Source organism: Chlorocebus sabaeus, chromosome 16 (genome assembly GCF_047675955.1).
Source record: "Chlorocebus sabaeus isolate Y175 chromosome 16, mChlSab1.0.hap1, whole genome shotgun sequence".
NCBI lineage: Eukaryota > Metazoa > Chordata > Mammalia > Primates > Cercopithecidae > Chlorocebus > Chlorocebus sabaeus.
In genome coordinates this window covers 74,392,473-74,411,562 of record NC_132919.1, presented here as the reverse complement: position 1 = coordinate 74,411,562, position 19,090 = coordinate 74,392,473, and the positions used below count along the sequence as shown (strand labels likewise).

General features: G+C 38.4%; 1 protein-coding gene across 19 annotated transcripts in view; it reads left to right on the top strand.

Annotated features, from left to right (window-relative positions):
* SKAP1 (src kinase associated phosphoprotein 1) overlaps positions 1–19,090 on the top strand; it is a 331,562-nt gene that overhangs the window by 51,286 nt on the left and 261,186 nt on the right. For all 19 annotated transcript variants that reach the window (XM_037993382.2, XM_037993380.2, XM_037993379.2 and 16 more), the window contains one exon: positions 10,614–10,719. In XM_037993382.2, the coding sequence (XP_037849310.1) occupies positions 10,614–10,719 (106 nt within the window). The remainder of the gene's footprint in view (positions 1–10,613; positions 10,720–19,090) is intronic.

The following is a 19,090-nucleotide window of genomic DNA, read 5'->3' as shown; positions in this document are numbered from 1 at the left end:
ACCCTATCTCTACAAAAAATTTTTAAAAATTGGCCAGGCACAGTGCTCACACCTGTAATCCCAGCACTTTGGGAGGCAGAGGCGGGAGGATCACTTGAGGTCAGGAGTTTGAGACCAGTCTGACTAACATGGTAAAACCTCATCTCTACTAAAAATGCAAAAATTAGCCAGGCGTGGTGGCGGGCACCTCTAATCCCAGCTACTTGGGAAGCTGAGGCAAGAGAATCACTTCAACCTGGGAGGTGGAGGTTGCAGTGAGCCGAGATCACACCACTGCACTCCAGCCTGGGTGACATAAGTTAGACTCTGTCTCTAAATAAATAAATAAATAAATAAGGGGGACGTGAGCCTGTAGTCCTGGCTACTTGGGAGGCTGAGGTGGGTGAATCACTTGAGCCCGGGAGGTTGAGGCTGCAGTGAGCCGTGATTGTGCCACTGCACTCCTGCTTGGGTGACAAGGCAAGACCCTGTCTCAAAAAAAGAAGAAAAAAAAATCTTTCTAATTTATAATTGTTAAGAAATTATTGATATTTCCTGTAATTCAGTGTTTAATCAATATTTATAAATTTTTCGTAGTAGTTTGTAAAGTTTGTATTCTGCTTTGTTTGTTTGTTTGTTTGTTTTTCTGAGATGGAGTCTCGCTCTGTTGCCAGGCTGGAGTGCAGTGGCACAATCTCACCTCACTGCAACCTCTGCCTCTCGGGTTCAAGCGATTCTCCTGCCTCAGCCTCCCATGTACCTGGGACTACAGGCGCGTGCCACCATGCCCAGCTAATTTTTGTATTTTTAGTAGGGAGGTAGTTTCACCATGTCTTAGTAGAGAGGGAGTTTCACCATGTAGAGAGGGAATTCTATCATCTTTCCTATTAATTATATTATTGGAATCCTTTATATCTGCACTGATCATCGTAGTAGCCATTCTCTATCTGTGGCTATTGAGGATTTGAAATGTAACTAGTCTGAACCGAGATATAAGTGTAAAAGGCACACTCGGGGCCAGGCACGGTGGCTCACACCTGTAATCCCAGCATTTTGGGAAGCCAAGATAGGCGGATCACCTGAGGTTAGGAGTTCGAGACCAGCCTGGTCAACATGGTGAAATCCCATCTCCACTAAAAATACAAACATTAGCCAGGCATGGTGGCAGGTGCCTATAATCCCAGCTACTCAGGAGGCTGACTGGAGAATCACTTGAACTCAGGAGGCAGAGTTTGCAGTGAGCTGAGATAGTGCCATTGCACTCCAGCCTGGGTGACAAGAGTGAAACTCTGTCTCAAAAAAAAAAGAAAGAAAGAAAAGCAAATGCACACTGGGTTTTGAAGATGTAATGCCAAAAAAGTAAAATAGCCCAGGAATAATTTTTATATTGGTTACATATTGAAATAGTATTTTTGGTTAAATAAAAAATAAATACCATTAAAATTAATTTCACCCCTCTTTTTAGTACTTTCTAAATGAGGCTACTAGAAAATTTAAAATGAAATGTTTTAAATTCTGTTTCTTCCATTCTGTTTCTGTTGGACAGCACTCCAAATCATTATTTATTTTTGTCTATTTCATCTGTCCAAGACTAGCAGTAGCATTAAATTAGTTTTTTTAAAAAAATAATTTCTGCTTCTCTCACAGTTTTCATTGTATATATTTTAGTGTGCTAGTTAGCACATAACAGGTCATATCTATTGTGGATTATATTTTACATCAAATGAAATTACCATCTTTGGCCTTTTAAAAATAGTTTCTTTAATTCTATTTTGATATGAATTATTGCCATTCTTGCTTTTAAAAAATCATTTTGCCTGGGATGTTTTGTACACCTCTCTTATTTTCAGCTGCATTTGTTTTGGGTATCTTTTAAATAGTAATTAAACTTGTTTAATTTTTTGATACAGTACAAAAATTTTTGCTTTTAATACGGAAGTCTAACTTTTCACAATTGTCATCTTATTTTATGAGTTCCACTTTTATGCTATTTTGCTTCTCTCTTTTCTATATTTTATTATATTGAATATTTTTAAAACCTTTAATTCTACTTTTATTACATTTACACTTTGAAAAATCGTAGTTAAACCCATTATCTTTAATTATCACTGTCAAGGATGAAGTAGTATCCAATGACCCTATGTAAATGTATAATTTAGTATATATTTTCCTCTCTATTCATTTTCTAACTGGGAATTAGACTATTTTTACATTTTTTACATTGTCTCACCATAAGAATTTTTGTTTTGGTTTTGTTTTTATAGAGTTTCACTCTTCTTGTCCAGGCTGGAGAGCAATGGCATGATCTTAGCTCACCGCAACCTCTGCCTCCTGGGTTCCAACAATTCTCCTGCCTCAGCCTCTGGAGTAGCTGGGATTACAGGCATGTGCCACTACGCCTGGCTAATTTTGTATTTTTAGTAGAGATGGGGTTTCTCCATGTTGGTCAGTCTGGTCTCGAACTCCCAACCTCAGGTGATCCACCCGCCTCAGCCACCGAAAGTGCTGGGATTACAGGTGTGAGCCACCGTGCCCAGCCAATAATTATTTTTGATATTAATACTTTTATAAATTTTAAACCATATAGACCACAGTGATTGCATTTTTTTGTTTGTTGGTTGGTTTTTTTTTTTTTTTCTGAGACAAAGAGTCTTACTCTGTTGCCCAGGCTGGAGTGCACTGGCGTGATCTCGGCTCACTGCAATCTCCGCCTCCCGGGTTCAAGGGATTCTCCTGCCTCAGCCTCCCAAGTAGCTAGGATTACAGGTGCCCGCCATAATGCCCGTCTAATTTTTTTATATTTTCAGTAGAGATGGGTTTTTGCCATGTTGGCCAGGCTCATCTCAAACTCCTGACCTCAAGTGGTCTGCCCGCCTCAGCCTTCCAAAGTGATGAGATTACAGGCGTTACCCAGTGCGCCTGGCTGTGATCTAGATTTAACTTGTTTTGCAGTTTGACATTTATCACCACCTCTTTCTCTTTGTGGATCAGAATATATACTTGAGAAGATTTTCTCCTTCTATATAGCCAAACCAACATATTTAGAATTCTATGTTTAGAATTCTTAGAGCACACCATTTTTCCTTTAAAACTTTGTACACATCTCATCTTCTGATGCTCATTTTGTAGCAAGGCCATTTTGATTTTGTTGTTCTTGTTGCTGTCATTCTGTAGGTGTCTTATTTTTTCTCTCTGGGTGCTTGAGAGATGTTTTCACTTTCCTTGAAATTTTGAAAGCTCAAAAGGATGTGTAGGTGTTGTCATTTATACACACACACACATACACACACACAGATACATATATATATATACACATATATTTTTTTAACGACGATTTTCAAAGTGTAAATATAATAAAAGTAGAATTAAAGGTTTTAAAAATATTCAATATAGTATTTTGAGAGAGAGTCTTGCACTGTCACCCAACTGGAGTGCAGTGGGTTAATCATAGCTCTCTGCAACCTCGAACTCCTGGACTCAATGCATTCTCCTGTCTTAGCCTCCTGAGTAGCTACAGGTATGCACCACCATGTCCAGCTAATTTAATACTTTTTTTTTTTTTTAATAGACACAGGGTCTTGCTTTTTGCCCAGGCTTATCTTGAACTCCTGGGCGCAAGCAATTCTCCTACCTTGGCTTCCCAAAGTGCTGAGATTACAGATATTTATTTATATTTTTAAACAGCTTCATTGAGATGTAATTCACATACTATACAACTCACACATTTAAAGCACACAACTCAATGGTTTCTAGTATGTTCGCAGAATTGTGTAACTATCACCACAATAAATTTTAGAACATTTTCATTACACCAAAAGAAAACCTGAACCTCTTAGCCTTCACTCTCCGATCCCTCTCCCTTTCTTTCTTTTTCTACTTTCTGTCTCTGTAGATCTGCCTATTCTATATATTTCATGTAAATGGAATCATACGATAAGTGGTCCTTTGTAACTGGCTCCTTTCACTTAGCATAATGATTTTAAAGATTCATCCATGTTGTAGCACATATCAGCATTTCATGTCCTTTTATTGCTGAATAATATTCCATTGTATGCTACATTTTATTTATCCATTCATCAATTAATGGACATTTGGGTTGTTTCCACTTTTTAGCTATTAAGAATAATGCTGCTTTGTCAGGCGTGATGGCTCATGCCTGTAATCCCAGCAATTTGGGAAGCTGAGGCAGGAAGCTTGCTTGAGTCTACGAGTTCAAGACCAACCTGGGCGATGTGATGAAACCCCATCTCTACTAAAAATACAAAAATTAACCCAGAATGGTGGCATGCACCTGTAGTCCCAGCTACTTAGGGGGCTTAGGCATGAGAATCACTTGAACCCAGGAGGCAGAAGTTGCAGTGAGCTGAGATCGAACCACTGCCCTCCAGCCTGGGCAATAGAGCGAGACCCTGTCTCATAAAAAAAAAAAAGAAAAGAAAGAAAGAAAGAATAGGCTGGGCACGGTGGCTCAAGCCTGTAATCCCAGCACTTTGGGAGGCCGAGATGGGCGGATCACGAGGTCAGGAGATCGAGACCATCCTGGCTAACCCGGTGAAACCCCGTCTCTACTAAAAAAAATACAAAAAACTAGCCGGGCGAGGTGGCGGGTGCCTGTAGACCCAGCTAGTCGGGAGGCTGAGGCAAGAGAATGGCATAAACCCAGGAGGCGGAGCTTGCAGTGAGCTGAGATCTGGCCGCTGCTCTCCAGCCTGGGCTACAGAGCGAGACTCCGTCTCAAAAAAAAAAAAAAGAAAGAAAGAAAGAATAATGCTGCTAGGAACATTTGTGTACAAGTTTTTGTGTGAGCACCTGTTTTTGTTTCTCTTAGATATATTCCTAATAATATAATTGCTGGATCCTATGATAATTCGTTGTTTAGCCTTTTGAGGAACTGCTAGATTATTTTTGGGAGTGACTGCACTGTTTTACACTCCTACTAGCAATGTATAAGGTTTCCAATTTTTCTACATTTTCAACAACATTCATTGTTGTTGTTTTTTTGCCTGTAACCATTCTAGTGGGTGTGAAGTGATATTTCATGGTTTTGATTTGCATTTCCCTGATGGCTAGTGATATTAAACAAATTTTAATGTGCTTATTGGTCATTTGTGTATCTTCTTTAGAGACATGTCTATTCAGTTCCTTTTCTCATTTTTCAGTTGGGCTATTTGTCTTATTATTATTGAAATATAAGAGTTTTAGTATATTCTACATACAAGTCTTTTATCAGCTATATGATTTGCAAAAAGTTTCTCTCATTCTGTGGGTTATCTTTTTGCTTTCTTGTTGGCCTTCTTTGAAGCACGATAGCTTTTAAGTTTGATGGTGCCCTGTTTGTCTATTTTTTTATTTGGTTGCTTTTTTTTTTTTTTTTTTTTGGTGTCATGTCTAAGAAAACATTACCTAATCCAAAGACACGAAGATTTACACCTGTCTTTTTCTAAGAGTTTCATAGTTTTAGCTCTTATATTTAGGACTTTGATCCATTTTTAGTTAATTTTTTTATATGGTGTGAGGTAGGAATCCAACTTTATTCTTTTGCATGTGTATACTCAGTTGTCTCAGCACCATTTGTTGAAAAAACAACTTTTTCAACATTTAATTGTCTTGGCCCTCTTGCAAAAATTGACCACCAGTGTGAGGGTTGGATTTCCAATTCTATTCCTTTGAACTTTGTCTCTATCCTTATGCCAGTACCATATTTTCCTAATTGCTATAGTTTTGAAGTCAGAAAGTGTGAGTCCTCCAATTTTGTCTTTCTTTTTCTTTTCTTTTTACTTTTCTTTCTTCTCTTTTTACCTTTCTTTCTTTTTCTTTCTTTCTTTCTTTCTTTCTTTCTTTCTTTCTTTCTTTCTCTCTCTCTCTCTTTCTTTCTTTTTCTTTCTTTCTTTCTTTCTTTCTGTCTCTCTCTCTCTCTCTCTTTCTTTCTTTTCTTTTTTTCTTTCTTGACAGAGTCTTGCTCTGTTGCCCAGGTTGGAGTGCAGTGGCACGATCTTGGCTCTCTGCAACCTCCGCCTCACAGGTTCAAACAATTATTCTGCCTCAGCCTCCCAAGTGGCTGGGATTACAGGCACCAGCCACCACACTCAGCTAATTTTTGTATTTTTAGTAGAGACGAGGTTTCTCCATGTTGACCAGGCTGGTCTCGAACTCCTGACCTCAGGTGATCCACCCACCTCAGCCTCCTAAGTGCAGGTATTACAAGTGTGAGCCACCACGCCCGGCCATTGTCTTTCTTTTTCAAAATTGTTTGAGCCATTCTGGATTCCTTACGTTTCCGAGTTAATTTTAGGATTAGCTTTTCAATTTCTGCAAAAAAAACCAGCTGGGATTTTGATAGGGGTTACATAAAAGCTTTAGATCAGTTTGGGGAGTATTGCCATTTTAACGATATTGTCTTCTGATCATGAACATAGAGTATGTTCTATTTATTTTACCTGTACTTAATTCTTAATTCTTTTACCTGCTTTATTTCTTTTTTAAATTTTTGTTTTTTATTTTTGAGATAAGGTCTTGCTCTGTCACCCAGCCTGTAGTACAGTGATGTGATCTCAGCTCACTGCAGCCTCAACCTCCCTGGGCTCAAGTGATCCTCCCACCTTAGCTTCCTGAGTAGCTGGGACCACAGATGAGCACCACCATGCCTGCCTAATTTTTGTATTTTTTGTAGAGGCGGGGTTTCATCATGTTGACCAACTCCTGGGCTCAAATGATCTGCCCGCCTTGGCCTCCCAAAGTGCTGGGAATAATCCCAAGCATGGACCACTATGCCCATCCTACATGCTATCTTTTTTTTTTTTTTTTTTTTTTTTTTGAGAGGAAGTCTCGCTCTGTCGTCCAGGCTGAAGTGCAGTGGCCCGATCTCAGCTCACTGCAAGCTCCGCCTCCCGGGTTTATGCCATTCTCCTGCCTCAGCCTCCCGACTAGCTGGGACTACAGGTGCCCGCCACCTCGCCCAGCTAGTTTTTTTTTTTTTTTTTTTTTTTATGTTTTAGTAGAGACAGGGTTTCACCGTGTTAGCCAGGATGGTCTCGATCTCCTGACCTCGTGATCCGCCCGTCTCGGCCTCCCAAAGTACTGGGATTACAGGCTTGAGCCACCGCGCCCAGCCCTACATGCTATCTTAAATGGAATTTTATTAATGTCCTTTTTGTTTGCTCATTGCCACTATATAGAAATACAGTTGATTGGCTGGGCGAGGTGGCTCACACCTGTAATCCCAGCACTTTGGGAGGCTGAGGCAGGTGGATCAGCTGAGGAGTTTGAGACCAACCTACCTAACAAGGAGAAACCCTGTCTCTACTAAAAATACAAAAATTAGCCAGGCGTGGTGTTGCGTGCCTGTAGTCCCAGCTACTCAGAGGCTGAAGCAGGAGAATAGCTTGAACCCAGGAGCCAGAGGTTGCAGTGAGCGGAAATTGCGCCACTGCACTCCAGCCTGGGAGGCAGAGTGAGACTCCATCTCAAAAAAAAAAAAAAAAAGAAAAGAAAAGAAAAAAGAAATACAGTTAATTTTTGTACATTGATCTTATATCCTGCAAACTTGCTGAACTTGGTTATTACTTTTAATAGTTTATTAATAGATTCCTTAGGGTGTTCCATATACAAGATGTCATCTGCAAATAGAGATAGTTTTATTTCTTCCTTTCCAGTTTGAATGCTTTTTATTTCATTTTCTTGCTTAATTGTCCTGGCTGGCATCACCTGTACAATGTTCAGTATAAGTGGTGAGAACAGACATCCTTATCTCATTCCTGATCTAAGGAACATAGAGAAAGTATTCAGTCTTCGACCATTTATTTTCTTTTACAATTTTTTTTTTGAGACAGAGTCTTGCTCTGTCACCCAGGCTGGAGTGGCGCAGTCATGGCTCACTGCAGCCTCAAACTTCCAGGCTCAAGTGATCCTTCTACTTGAGCCTCTTGAGTAGCTAGGACTACAGGCATGCACCAGCCAATTTTTTTAAATTTATTTTTTGTAGAGAGGGGATCTCTCGATATCATCTAGGCTAGTCTCAAAACTCCTGCCCTTAGGTGATCCTCTTGCCTCAGCCTCCCAGAAGGTTGGGATTACAGGCATGAGCCACCATGCCTGGCCAGGCTTTAGTCATTAAGTACAATGTTAGCTGTGGGTTTGTGTTAATGCTTTTTATTAGTTTGAGGAAGCTTCCTTCTATTCCTAGTTTGTCGAGAATTTTTATCTCGAAGGGCTGTTGAATTTTGTTGATGCTTCTTCTGTGTCTAGTGAGATGATCATGTGGTTTTTTTTCTTTATTCTATTGTTATGATATATTACATAAATTGAATCTTAGATGCCATTTATTTTCGCCTTTTAATTCAGCTTCCCATTTCCTCTTTCGTTAGCATTCAGAGGACCCTAGTGGAACCCATTAAATCACATATGCGATAGATACAATGCAGAACTTGGATGCCGATGGTGGCTTTGTGAAATATTCAATTTCCAGGGCTTTGTATCTTGTCAAAAGTCCTAGAGATGGCTGTTTAGGATTTTTTGTTTGGTGTTTTTTTGTTTGTTTGTTTTTGTTTTTTGAGACGGAGTCTTTCTCTATCGCCAGACTGGAGTGTAGTGGTGCAGTCTCAGCTCACTGCAACCTCCAACTCCCTGGTTCAAGTGATTCTCCTGCCTCAGCCTCCCAAGTATCTGGGTCTACAGGGGTGTGCCACTATGCCCAGCTAATTTTTGTATTTTTAGAGAGAGGGGGGTTTCACCATGTTGGCCAGGATGGTCTCAATCTCCTGACCTCATGATCTGCCCGCCTTGGCCTTTCCAAAGTGCTGAGATTACAGGCATGAGCCATCGCGCCTGGCCTAGTGTTGTTAAATGATGTGAATATAAAACAAATTTTTAGGTGTATTTATCCAACTATATAAATTCATAGCAATATGTTGATAGTATATATCGGGGTCCCCAACCTTTTTGGCACCAGGGACTGGTTTCATGGAAGACAATTTTTCCATGGACCAGGGGTCGGGGGATGGTTTGGGGATGATTAAAGAGCATTAGATTTATTGTGCACTTTATTTCTATTATTATTACATTGTAATATATAATGAAAAAATTATACAACTCAGCATAATGTAGAATCGGTGGGAGCCTTGAGCTTGTTTTTCTGCAACTAGATGGTCCCATCTGAGAGTGACAGGAATCAGTGACAGATCGTCAGGCATTAGATTCTCATAAGGAGCACAAAACGTAGATCCCTCACATACACAGTTCACAATAGGGTTTGTGCTCCTATAAGGATCTAATGCTGCCACTGAACTGACAGGAGATGGAGCTCAGGTGGTAATGCAAGTGATGGGGACCAGCTGTAAATACAGCTGAAGCTTCACTTGCTTACCTGTTGCTCACCTCCTACCATGTGGCCCTTTATTTAGAATTTCATAATTATCAGATCACTGAGGAAATAAGGTTCCTCTATGTGGCCTAGGGGTTGGGGACCCCTGATATATATGATACAGTTTCATATTACAGGCACAATTTTTGGAGGCGGAAAATTTTAACTATATTATTTATATGCTTTTGGGGGATGACAAACCTTTTGTGCAGAATAAAATGTGTAGCTAGTATTTCTGGCAGTTGTAATCACTATCAGTGTATTTTGTCTTTGAAAATTTGTAGACCCCCCCAATTTCTTCCTTCAACATAACATGATTTGTTTCATATTATGAATTTCCATCATGTCCCTATTTTATAATGTATGTTCACATTAATTGCAGTTCCCGTCTCTTGAAGACGTTTTTCTTTCCTATGTGGGTTCCTTCACTTGTTTGAATGCCTGCCCTTTTGTTTTTTATTTTTGCAGTTCAGCTCTATTTTTTTATTTTGGCTCTATTCATTGGTATTTTTTTGTAGCTTCTATTGGCCTGTGACTTTCTGTGACTTATTTATAATATTTACGTATTTATGAAATTGACAGTCCAGGCCGGGTGTGGTGGCTCACCCCTGTAATCCCGGCACTTTGGGAGGCCGAGGCAGGCAGATTGTCTGAGCTCGGGAGTTCGAAACCAGCCTGGACAACATGCTGAAAACCCATATCTACTAAAATACCAAAAATTAGCTGGGTATGGCGGCTTGCGCCTGTAGTCCCAGCTACTCAGGAGGCTGAGGCAGGAGAATCGCTTGAACTCGGCGGGTGAAGGTTGCAGTGAGCCGAGATGACGCCACTGCACTCCAACCTGGGCAACAGAGTGAGACTCCATCTCCAAACAAAAAAAGAAAGAAATTTACAGTCCATCCTCTGCCATTAGTGATAATTAATATGTAAATGTTTACTTAAAATGATTTAGAAAATAGTTATTTCTTATGGCTAATATAGGTGATAGTTTTCTAAATTCATAGCAAGGTCTTGGATTATTAGAACATGTCGCCTACAGGTATATATAAAATTTTAGTTATTTATTCTGGTAATATATACAAAATATAAATTTTACCATCTTAACTATTATAAAGTATACAGTTCTGTGGCATTAAGCACATTCACATTGTGCCACAACTGTGAAGTTTTTAAAAAGAAAACAATACCCATTTCTCAATCCTTCTGATTTTCCTTTCTCCCATAGTACATCCCATAGTACATTTTTTCTGTTTTATCAACTTTCCTTTTCTTTTAGATGCTGAAGAGTTTCTGGCAGAAGGTTTGCGGAATGAGAACCTCAGCGCTGTTGCAAGGGATCACAGAGACCATATTCTACGGGGCTTTCAGCAAATCAAAGCCAGGTTTGTATAAACTGGTTCCATTAATCTTCTTCATAAGCTTTAAAACAATTTATAATCAGTAAAATAAAGTCACAAGGTAAGACATACATATGATACCTATCATAGTTCTTTATACTTGACAGAAACTTAATGAATATTTGCTGAATTGAATTGGAGGCAGGCAAGCATAGTTAGTGTAGTTTACCAAAATAAAAATGTTTTGATAATTATGTATGTATCTTGAGGTAATTATTCTGCTTTTAGCTTTGGATTTTTATGTTAGCCTTCATTGACTACTTTTGCATTTAACTAAAAAATGGTGAAAGATAAACATTTATGCATGTCCAAATTATGAGAAAGTGTTAGGCAGTATGAGATAATGTTCATGATGATTTTTGGTACTGATTTTACTTCCACATCTCCTTCCCTCATAGAAAACTTAAATGAAACTTATCAAGTCAATTCTTTGACCATATTGGGATGTTTTATTCCTGAACTGGGTTAAAATATGTTCATTTTTTAAAAATAAGAAGCCCTGAGCTAATTTGTGCTTTTAAGAATGTGAGCATCTGACAGATGCAAACACTTGCCTGGGGGAGGAAAAAATAAAAATTTTCCTTTATAATATATTTTCTGACCACCTATTGCTTGAAATGGGTAACTGAATGAGAGCAAGGGATAAGTGAGTGTTCCTTTAGCTTTTTCAAACCTGGTGGCAATGTGATTCAGAATGTTTAAACTGAATATTCTTAGCAAAGGAAGAGCATCTGCAGGGTTATGATTGAGATTTAATTTGTGTGGCTGACCGTTCTTAGTATCTACTCTAAAAACCTCATTGAAACTGTGTAGAAACAGAGAATTTTATCCTTCGGAAGGGCACAGCCAGAATCTATTCCGTTCAGGAATGTGAGAGAACCTCATGAGATGCCCTGCTGGATCTTAATCGATCTTTCCTGCTGGCTAATTAAGCATCACTTTTACTCAGCAACTGGGGACTGTGTAATTATCAGCCTGGGTTGCCCTGAATAATTGAAACGAACAGAATGCAGAAGATGGGAGTTTTTTGCAAAAGTGGGAATATCTATAATTTTTGGTAGGTTGAAAGAGTGTTTAAAACAAAGTTCTCCATAATGTTATTTTATTAATAGATAAGTTTAGGCTTAGTTATGTACCTGGAGACTTAGTAAATTATAGAATTTTTTTAATTTCACAAGTTTGCCTTTGTGTTTTATGATTACTCTAAGGGTGGCATGTGGAATAAAGATGGAATTATTTTAAATTTGGAGAGGAATGACCTAAATATAATGGTGTATCTGGTGATTCTATTGGTATAAATCTTTGATAAGGAATGCAAAAACACTTTTACTGCAGCTATAGGTACAAATACACAATGAGGAGAAATTCTTTCCTGTATTTTTACCACAGCATTGAGAAAGGACTAAATTTCAATCTTAATTTGGTAATAAAAGGCAATTTATGGTAACTCATTACTGTCAGCTGAATATTATTATACTTCTTAATCCTCTTTTAAAATATATACACACATGCACACACATGCATGAACGCACACAGAAGCTGAATTTGTCATGGGGTAGAGTCAGTTTCTTGTTCTCAAAGAACTTTTTGTGTGGTTTGTGGGGTAGACATTCAGGAAATAATCAGCAGGAGCTTTAGGAAATATCTGCATTGTTGATGGGAGCTTTCTGTTCATTGACTTGTTGCAAGAAAGATGACACTTTATTTAGAATTTCATAATTTTCAGATCACTGAGGAAATGAGGAGCCAGAAATTAGATACTGTACAAGAAAATGGAAAAATGAGGCTTTCCTTTGGCAAGCTGTTTGAAATTGCCTTACATCCACCCATTCAATCATCACTCTGTTAATGTAACCCTTGTTTTCCTGAATCCTCTTCTTCAGCCATATCACCTCTATTGTGCCATTTATGGCTGCCACATTTACTTATGTTGTGTGGCAGTTATATGTCCCCCAAAAAGCTTGGCATGAAAAGAAATTTAGAAGTCATCAAACTTAAGAGTTAAACGTGTATGGCAGGCTAAATGCAGTGGCTTACTCCTATAATCCCAGCACTTTGGGAGGCTGAAGCCAGAAGATCCCTTGAGGCCAGGAGTTTGAGACCAGCCTGGGCAATATAACAAAACTCTATCTCTACAAAAAATAAAGTTAGCCAGGTGTGGTGGTGTATGCCTGTGGTCCCAGCCACTTGGGAGGCTGAGGTAGGAGGATCACTTGAGCCCAGCAGGTTGAGGCTGCAGTGGGCCATGATCATGCCACTGCACTTCAGCCTGGGCAACTGAGTGAGACCCTGTCTCAAAAAAAAAAAAAAAAAAGTAAAAATTAAGCATATGGCAAATACATGAACCATATGGTAACACAAAAATAATTAAAATTAATGAAGATCATTTAAAAGATTTTATTTTTAGTCTTTTTTGTTTGTTTTTTGCTTTTTTTTTTTTTTTTTGAGACAGAGTCTCACTCTGTGGCCAAGGCTGGAGTGCAGTGACACAATCACAGTTTGCTACAGCCTCGACCTCCTGGGCTCAAGCGATCCCCCGACCTCAGCCTCCTGAGTAGCTGCACACCACCATGCCTGGCTAATTTTTTACTTTTTGTTGCCCAGGCTGATCTGGAACTCTTGGACTTAAGCAGTTCTCCTGTCTTGACCTCCCAAAATGCTGAGATTACACGCCTGAGTCTCTGTACCTGGCCTATTTTTAGTCAGATTAAAACAATAATATTTTAGGAGTTTGGTAAATTTGGGGAGGTGGTAACCTATCTAAAACTATAAATTTAGCACTTCAAGGCTTATTTGGAAGGTAGATAAATCTCTAGCAAGATAATCTGGAAAAGCCACTACTAGATAAATATAAATTATATATTTACACATACACATATATGTATTTTACAACTTCCCACTCTCTTTGTTTCCTTGCTTCCTTTAATTCTTTCCTCAACATGTATTGCTCTAGAAACAAAAGGGTGGAGAGAAATAAAAATAGCACTGCCTTTGATTCTTGGTAAACTTCAGGGGCTTAGCTCTTACTTTTATGGCTGGCTTGGAATTCACTGGTATTTGCCATGGTTGTGGACTTGCTGTAAATGGATGCATCTGACTCCATCACAGCTGTTATAATGTGTTTTTTGCTATTTTCTGTTGTCTAGAGTGAATGACCACAGGAAAAGACAGCTGTGTCAAGAATCATGAGTGTTCTCCAAGTGCTCATCTGTTTTTCAGTACAAATCACTTTAGCTATTCTGTTTTTAGACTTAGAAACAAAAAATAGCTATCTTTTTTTAGACTTAGAAACAAAAAATAAAATCCTATCTATATTTACATACTTTTGGTTTTTTTGCTTGAAAGTGTCACCAATGAAAGCTAATATTTTCCATGTAACACAAAATAAAAACGGATAGCAATTTCTGTGATTCCAAGGAAATGAAGCCCTGTTGTGGTATTGATGTCCTAAGCTGTGATTTTCCTTGCTGTTCTTAAAAACTAAACAGCTTTCACATTCCAAGTCCAACTTTTCATTGAGCCCTTTGGAGAATGGCTAGGATAAAAGCCAGGCAAAGGCACTTCCTGCTTTATTACAGTGGTCACTGCAGGATTAGCACCAGATGTGAGACACCTGGAATGAAGCAGTCATGATCTACGCTTAGACACTTGAAGGCATTCTAATGCATTGGGAGAAACAGTAGAGCATTTTTTAAATGCTTGATTCAGTGGAGGCCATCTGACAGCAAGAATACGTTGAGAGTGGGGGAAGTGATAAAGAAAATATAATTTTTTTTTTTTTTTTTTTTTTTGAGACCAAGTCTCTGTTGCCCAGGCTAGAGTGCAGTGGTGTGATCTTGGCTCATTGCAACCTCCACCTCCCAGGTTCAGGCGATTCTCATGCCTCAGCCTCCCGAGTAGCTGGGATTACAGGCATGAGCCACCACGCCTGGCTAAATTTTTTTGTATTTTTAGTAGAGACGGGGTTTCACCATGTTGGCCAGGCTGGTCTCTCCTGACCTCAGGTGATCCACTCACCTTGGCCTCCCAAAGTGCTGGGATTACAGGAGTGAGCCACCATGCCCAGCCGAAAATAGAATATTTTTATTATTGAGATATGGCTTAATTTCTCTCTCGATGGCCCTTTTTGGATAACTAGTCATTTATGCTCCCTGTTGGAAGTGAAGGACAGAGTCAATGGAAGCAAACTTGGAGTATTGTTTCCTTCTGTGAAACTTAGTAATGCTAAAGGAGTTCCAAAAAGAGACCAGGAGATTTATATCATATTGAGATGGAAGGAAATAAAGAAATACCTTTTGTGTGACAGGGTTCTGGCACCAAACTCAGGACATTTAAAGTACAGGCTGAAAGAATATCTTGAACACATCTCATTGTGGGTGGCTAACCTATAGCTCTGTGTGAAACGTGATATACTAGTAAAATCTCATAAAAATAATTCTGACGTTCTTTGGGAATTTCATGTTTTCTTTTCACCTTAACATGGATTTAGCTTTAAAGCAAGATTTAGCTTAAGAATGTATAATTCTGATATTTTTGTATTCTAGCAAGAAAGACAAAGAGTTAGCCTGATAAAACTCTTGGGAGCAAGAGTTTTGAAGTAGTATACTATAAATATAATCACCATTGATTATATAGAGAGTTTTACTTTTCTTAAATGTTAATTATTGAGCTTAAAAACCCCTAAAACAAAACACATTCAAATGAAGTATACTTATCAAAAGAACTAATGTATAATGTGCTATTAGTACATTTATGTTATTCACAAGTTTCAAGATTTGCTCATAACATCTTTTTCTATTCTTTAATTTTGCTACTTGTACTGGAGCTTCAGTGCAAATGCAGAAAAAAAAAAGTAGGAGGTACTTGCATGATCCGTCTAAGTTTAAATAGCTCTGAAAAGGCTCAAAAGTCATAGCAATAATTTGACCACATCTGGAAAGTTAATAACTCATTGCTTCCTTTTTCAGTCCTATCCCTCCCTCCCATCCTTAAAGGAAGAAAAAAAAAAAAAACCCCACAACAACTTCAACACTATTTCTCAACTCATCAGTTATATCAGACAAATTTTTGCTTGGTTCTCTGTTATTCAGTGGATGAATGTTGAGATTTCACAATTGAGTTAAAGAGTTTTGTGAATCTACTTCTCTAGGAATGAGAGGTTATATTTATTGCTCTTTTAATCTGGAATGCCCTACAGGTGAGAATGATAGAGTATTACTTGCTATTGATCTCTTGGCTTAACTTTTAAGACCTGCAAAGAAAGATCGTCTTATGTGTTTTTTATGGCAAGTCTCTGTCCTTTCAAAATAGCTTCGAAATGTGTAACTCTCCTTATAATTTTATCATAATGATTATTTTGTTTGTTCTTTCGTATGTGAGGCTATCTGGAAGTAGAACAAATTTTCTTAAATAACATTTTTTTAATGTAATAATGACCATAGGCCTTGGTGGTTCAGAATAAACCATACCTTAGATATTTTCATTTTATATCTTTAAGATTTTAGATTGAGTTCAGAAAAATGTTTTGTTGTTGTTGTTGTTGTTGTTTGTTAGTTTGTTTTTTGTTTTTTTGAGACAGAGTCTCACTCTGTCACCCAGACTGGAGTGCAGTGGCATGATCTTGGCTCACTGCAACCTCCACAGGTTCAAGCAATTCTTATGCCTCAGCCACCCAAGTAGCTGGGACTAAAGGCGCACACCACCATACCGGGCTAATTTTTGTATTTTTAGTAAAGACGGGATTTTGCCATGTTGGCCAGGCTGATCTTGAACTCCTGGCCTCAAGCAATCTGCCCACCTTGTCCTCCCAAAGTGCTGGGATTACAGGCATGAGCCATAGCAACTAGGAAAATGTATTTTTAATAGAGTTTTTAGATCACTTGCAAAAGTAGATCATGTGTAGTTCTTCCCAGTACTGAGCTCCTCATACAGAATAACATGTTCTATCAAGAGTGAAAAGGAGTTATGGATTGTGAGCTAGAACACAGGCAAGTAACTGAACTTCCATCCTTCCAGTCTGACTAACCCAATAGAATAATCAGCTGAGCCATACTCTTTAACTGTAGAGTTAGGTCACTGAAATTTGCTTTACTCCTGATAGAATTTTAGCCATCGTTATCACCTGGGCACATTCCTCTTAGCTACTCAATATGGATTTGTCTTGGTTTCAGAAAATCCTGTGTCATTTTTTTTTAATACATGAAGCCTCGCTGTCTGTAGATGGACTTAATTCATACATTGTGTGAAAAGATCATCTGTATGAAATTACTGCCTTCATTTTTATCACCGTTTGCTTTGGCTTTGATTTTAAGTCTCATTTGATCTGGCGCTAGCCTTTTGTCCCAGAGCTATGCTATTTTCTCTGTTTAAGGAAAGCCAATGAAAAATACCTCTCTGTATTTATCTGTTTGTGGATTCCAGGAACCTGTGGCTTGGGACCTTATTGATGGTGTTTTTCTCTAATTTGCATGTTTTCTCTTGTTTCTGATATAGACCCATGCAGTATCCACTTTCTGCGTTACAGGGAAACTGGAACAGAGGGGAGGGAAATCCAAGAGCACTGGGCCAACTGTCAGGAGCCAAGCTCTTTGTTCTGATGTTACTTCTATAACACTGAGTCACTTGAAGATTCCCCTAATGATAATCTTATGTTTTATTTCTACGTTGCTTACCCAAAATGTTGTTTGGAATTATTTTTTTAAATAAATGCTACAAAAATGCACACATTACCAACCAAACTATAAAACTTCTGTTTGATTTCTTTTACAGTACCCCCATGACTTTTTTAAAAATTTGGAATATGATGCAGGAAATTACATTTCTTGGGATTTTATTTCATGATTCTGTTGAAAATGAGTTGAGCATAAAGTGAGTTTTTATAATCACACCATGTGAATCATTTCTTCTTTGGATTCTGGATCTTCTCTCCTACTGTGTAGCCTCATCTAGTCTCCCTGAAGTGCAGTGTTAGCAGGGTTGATAATGAAATGCAGTCCTGCTTACCACACTCAGCAAAGGGCTCAGAGAAGATGGGAAAAAAATCAATCCCACAGGAACTTCTTGAGTGCTAGACATCCATATTTAGCCCCCAAGCATTTAAAATGGAAATGAGATATCTTAGGGTTTTAGTTTTCGATTTACACAAGATGTCATTGCCTCCTTGGCAATAGGAATATTTTAGAGACCAACTGCTGACCTGTTTGGGAAGATCTCAGCCTATCGCCCCAGGTGTGACGTAGTTTCTTCATATTTCTTTCAAAACTCTCAGCAGTGCTTTGCAGTAGCTTTGATTCTTCGGGCTTCAAAGGGTGTCCCTTCCAGGGCCAATCTTAGGAAAGAAAAAAAAATTAGTGTAGGGGAACAAACAGCTCATAAAATAAGTGCTATCCCTGTGGCAGCTCTTACTTAGTCAGACAATTAATAGAGAATTTACAAACCAGTAGTACTACAGCATGGCAAAGCCAAGAAAATTCCAATTTGATGCTGGTGCTTTGTTGTTACAAAATCGCCATTTGTAGTGAACCATTCTTAAATTGTCTAGCTTCTAGTAGTTTTTATCACAGTGTGGTTTATATAAGATATATTATAGTTAAATGCTCAAACTTAAAGCTGCCTCTTGAGTTTGTGAGCCTTGTTGAGGTTCTCATTATAATTTACAGAAACGTTTATGCCCACATAATCTCCAATTAGCTATTTCTCCAAGTTGTATTAGTGAGTGACTCTCATTTGTAGATTCTACCATAACCACAAGGCCCATACAGTTTGGTAATTTAGACCTTCTATCATGTTTACCGAGTGCCTTTGTTCTTTTGTTGATGAGAGAACTGATATATGAGAAATTACTCAAAGTAACAGAATTTGTTTAAATATTAGGATTTAGAATTTAGAATTTTATTTAGCCAAGCCATTAAAAAAATGAAGTGGCATCTTTCAAAGATTATTGATTTAAAAAAACTGTAAACAAATATTGAAGTCTAGTTAATTATATGCATGTTGAATTGTTTGGGGATGGAGTGTACTAATTTGAGCAGTTTGTTTTGGAATGTATAAAAAATAATATGGATGGATGAATATATGACAAAGCAAATAAAATGTTAATCACAGAATATATCCACTAGATTGTGGGTGTACATGAATGTTGTTTCAACTTTTGTGCAGAGTTGAAAATTTTCATAATATAATGGTTTTTTATTGTTGTTTGTTTGGTGTGTTTGTTTGTTTGTTTCCTGAGATGGGGTCTCACTCTGTCGCCCAGGCTGGAGTGCAGTGGCATGATCTCTGCTCACTGCAACCTCCGCCTCCCGGGTTCAAGCGATTCTCCTGCCTCAGCTTCCCGAGTAGCTGGGATTACAGGCGC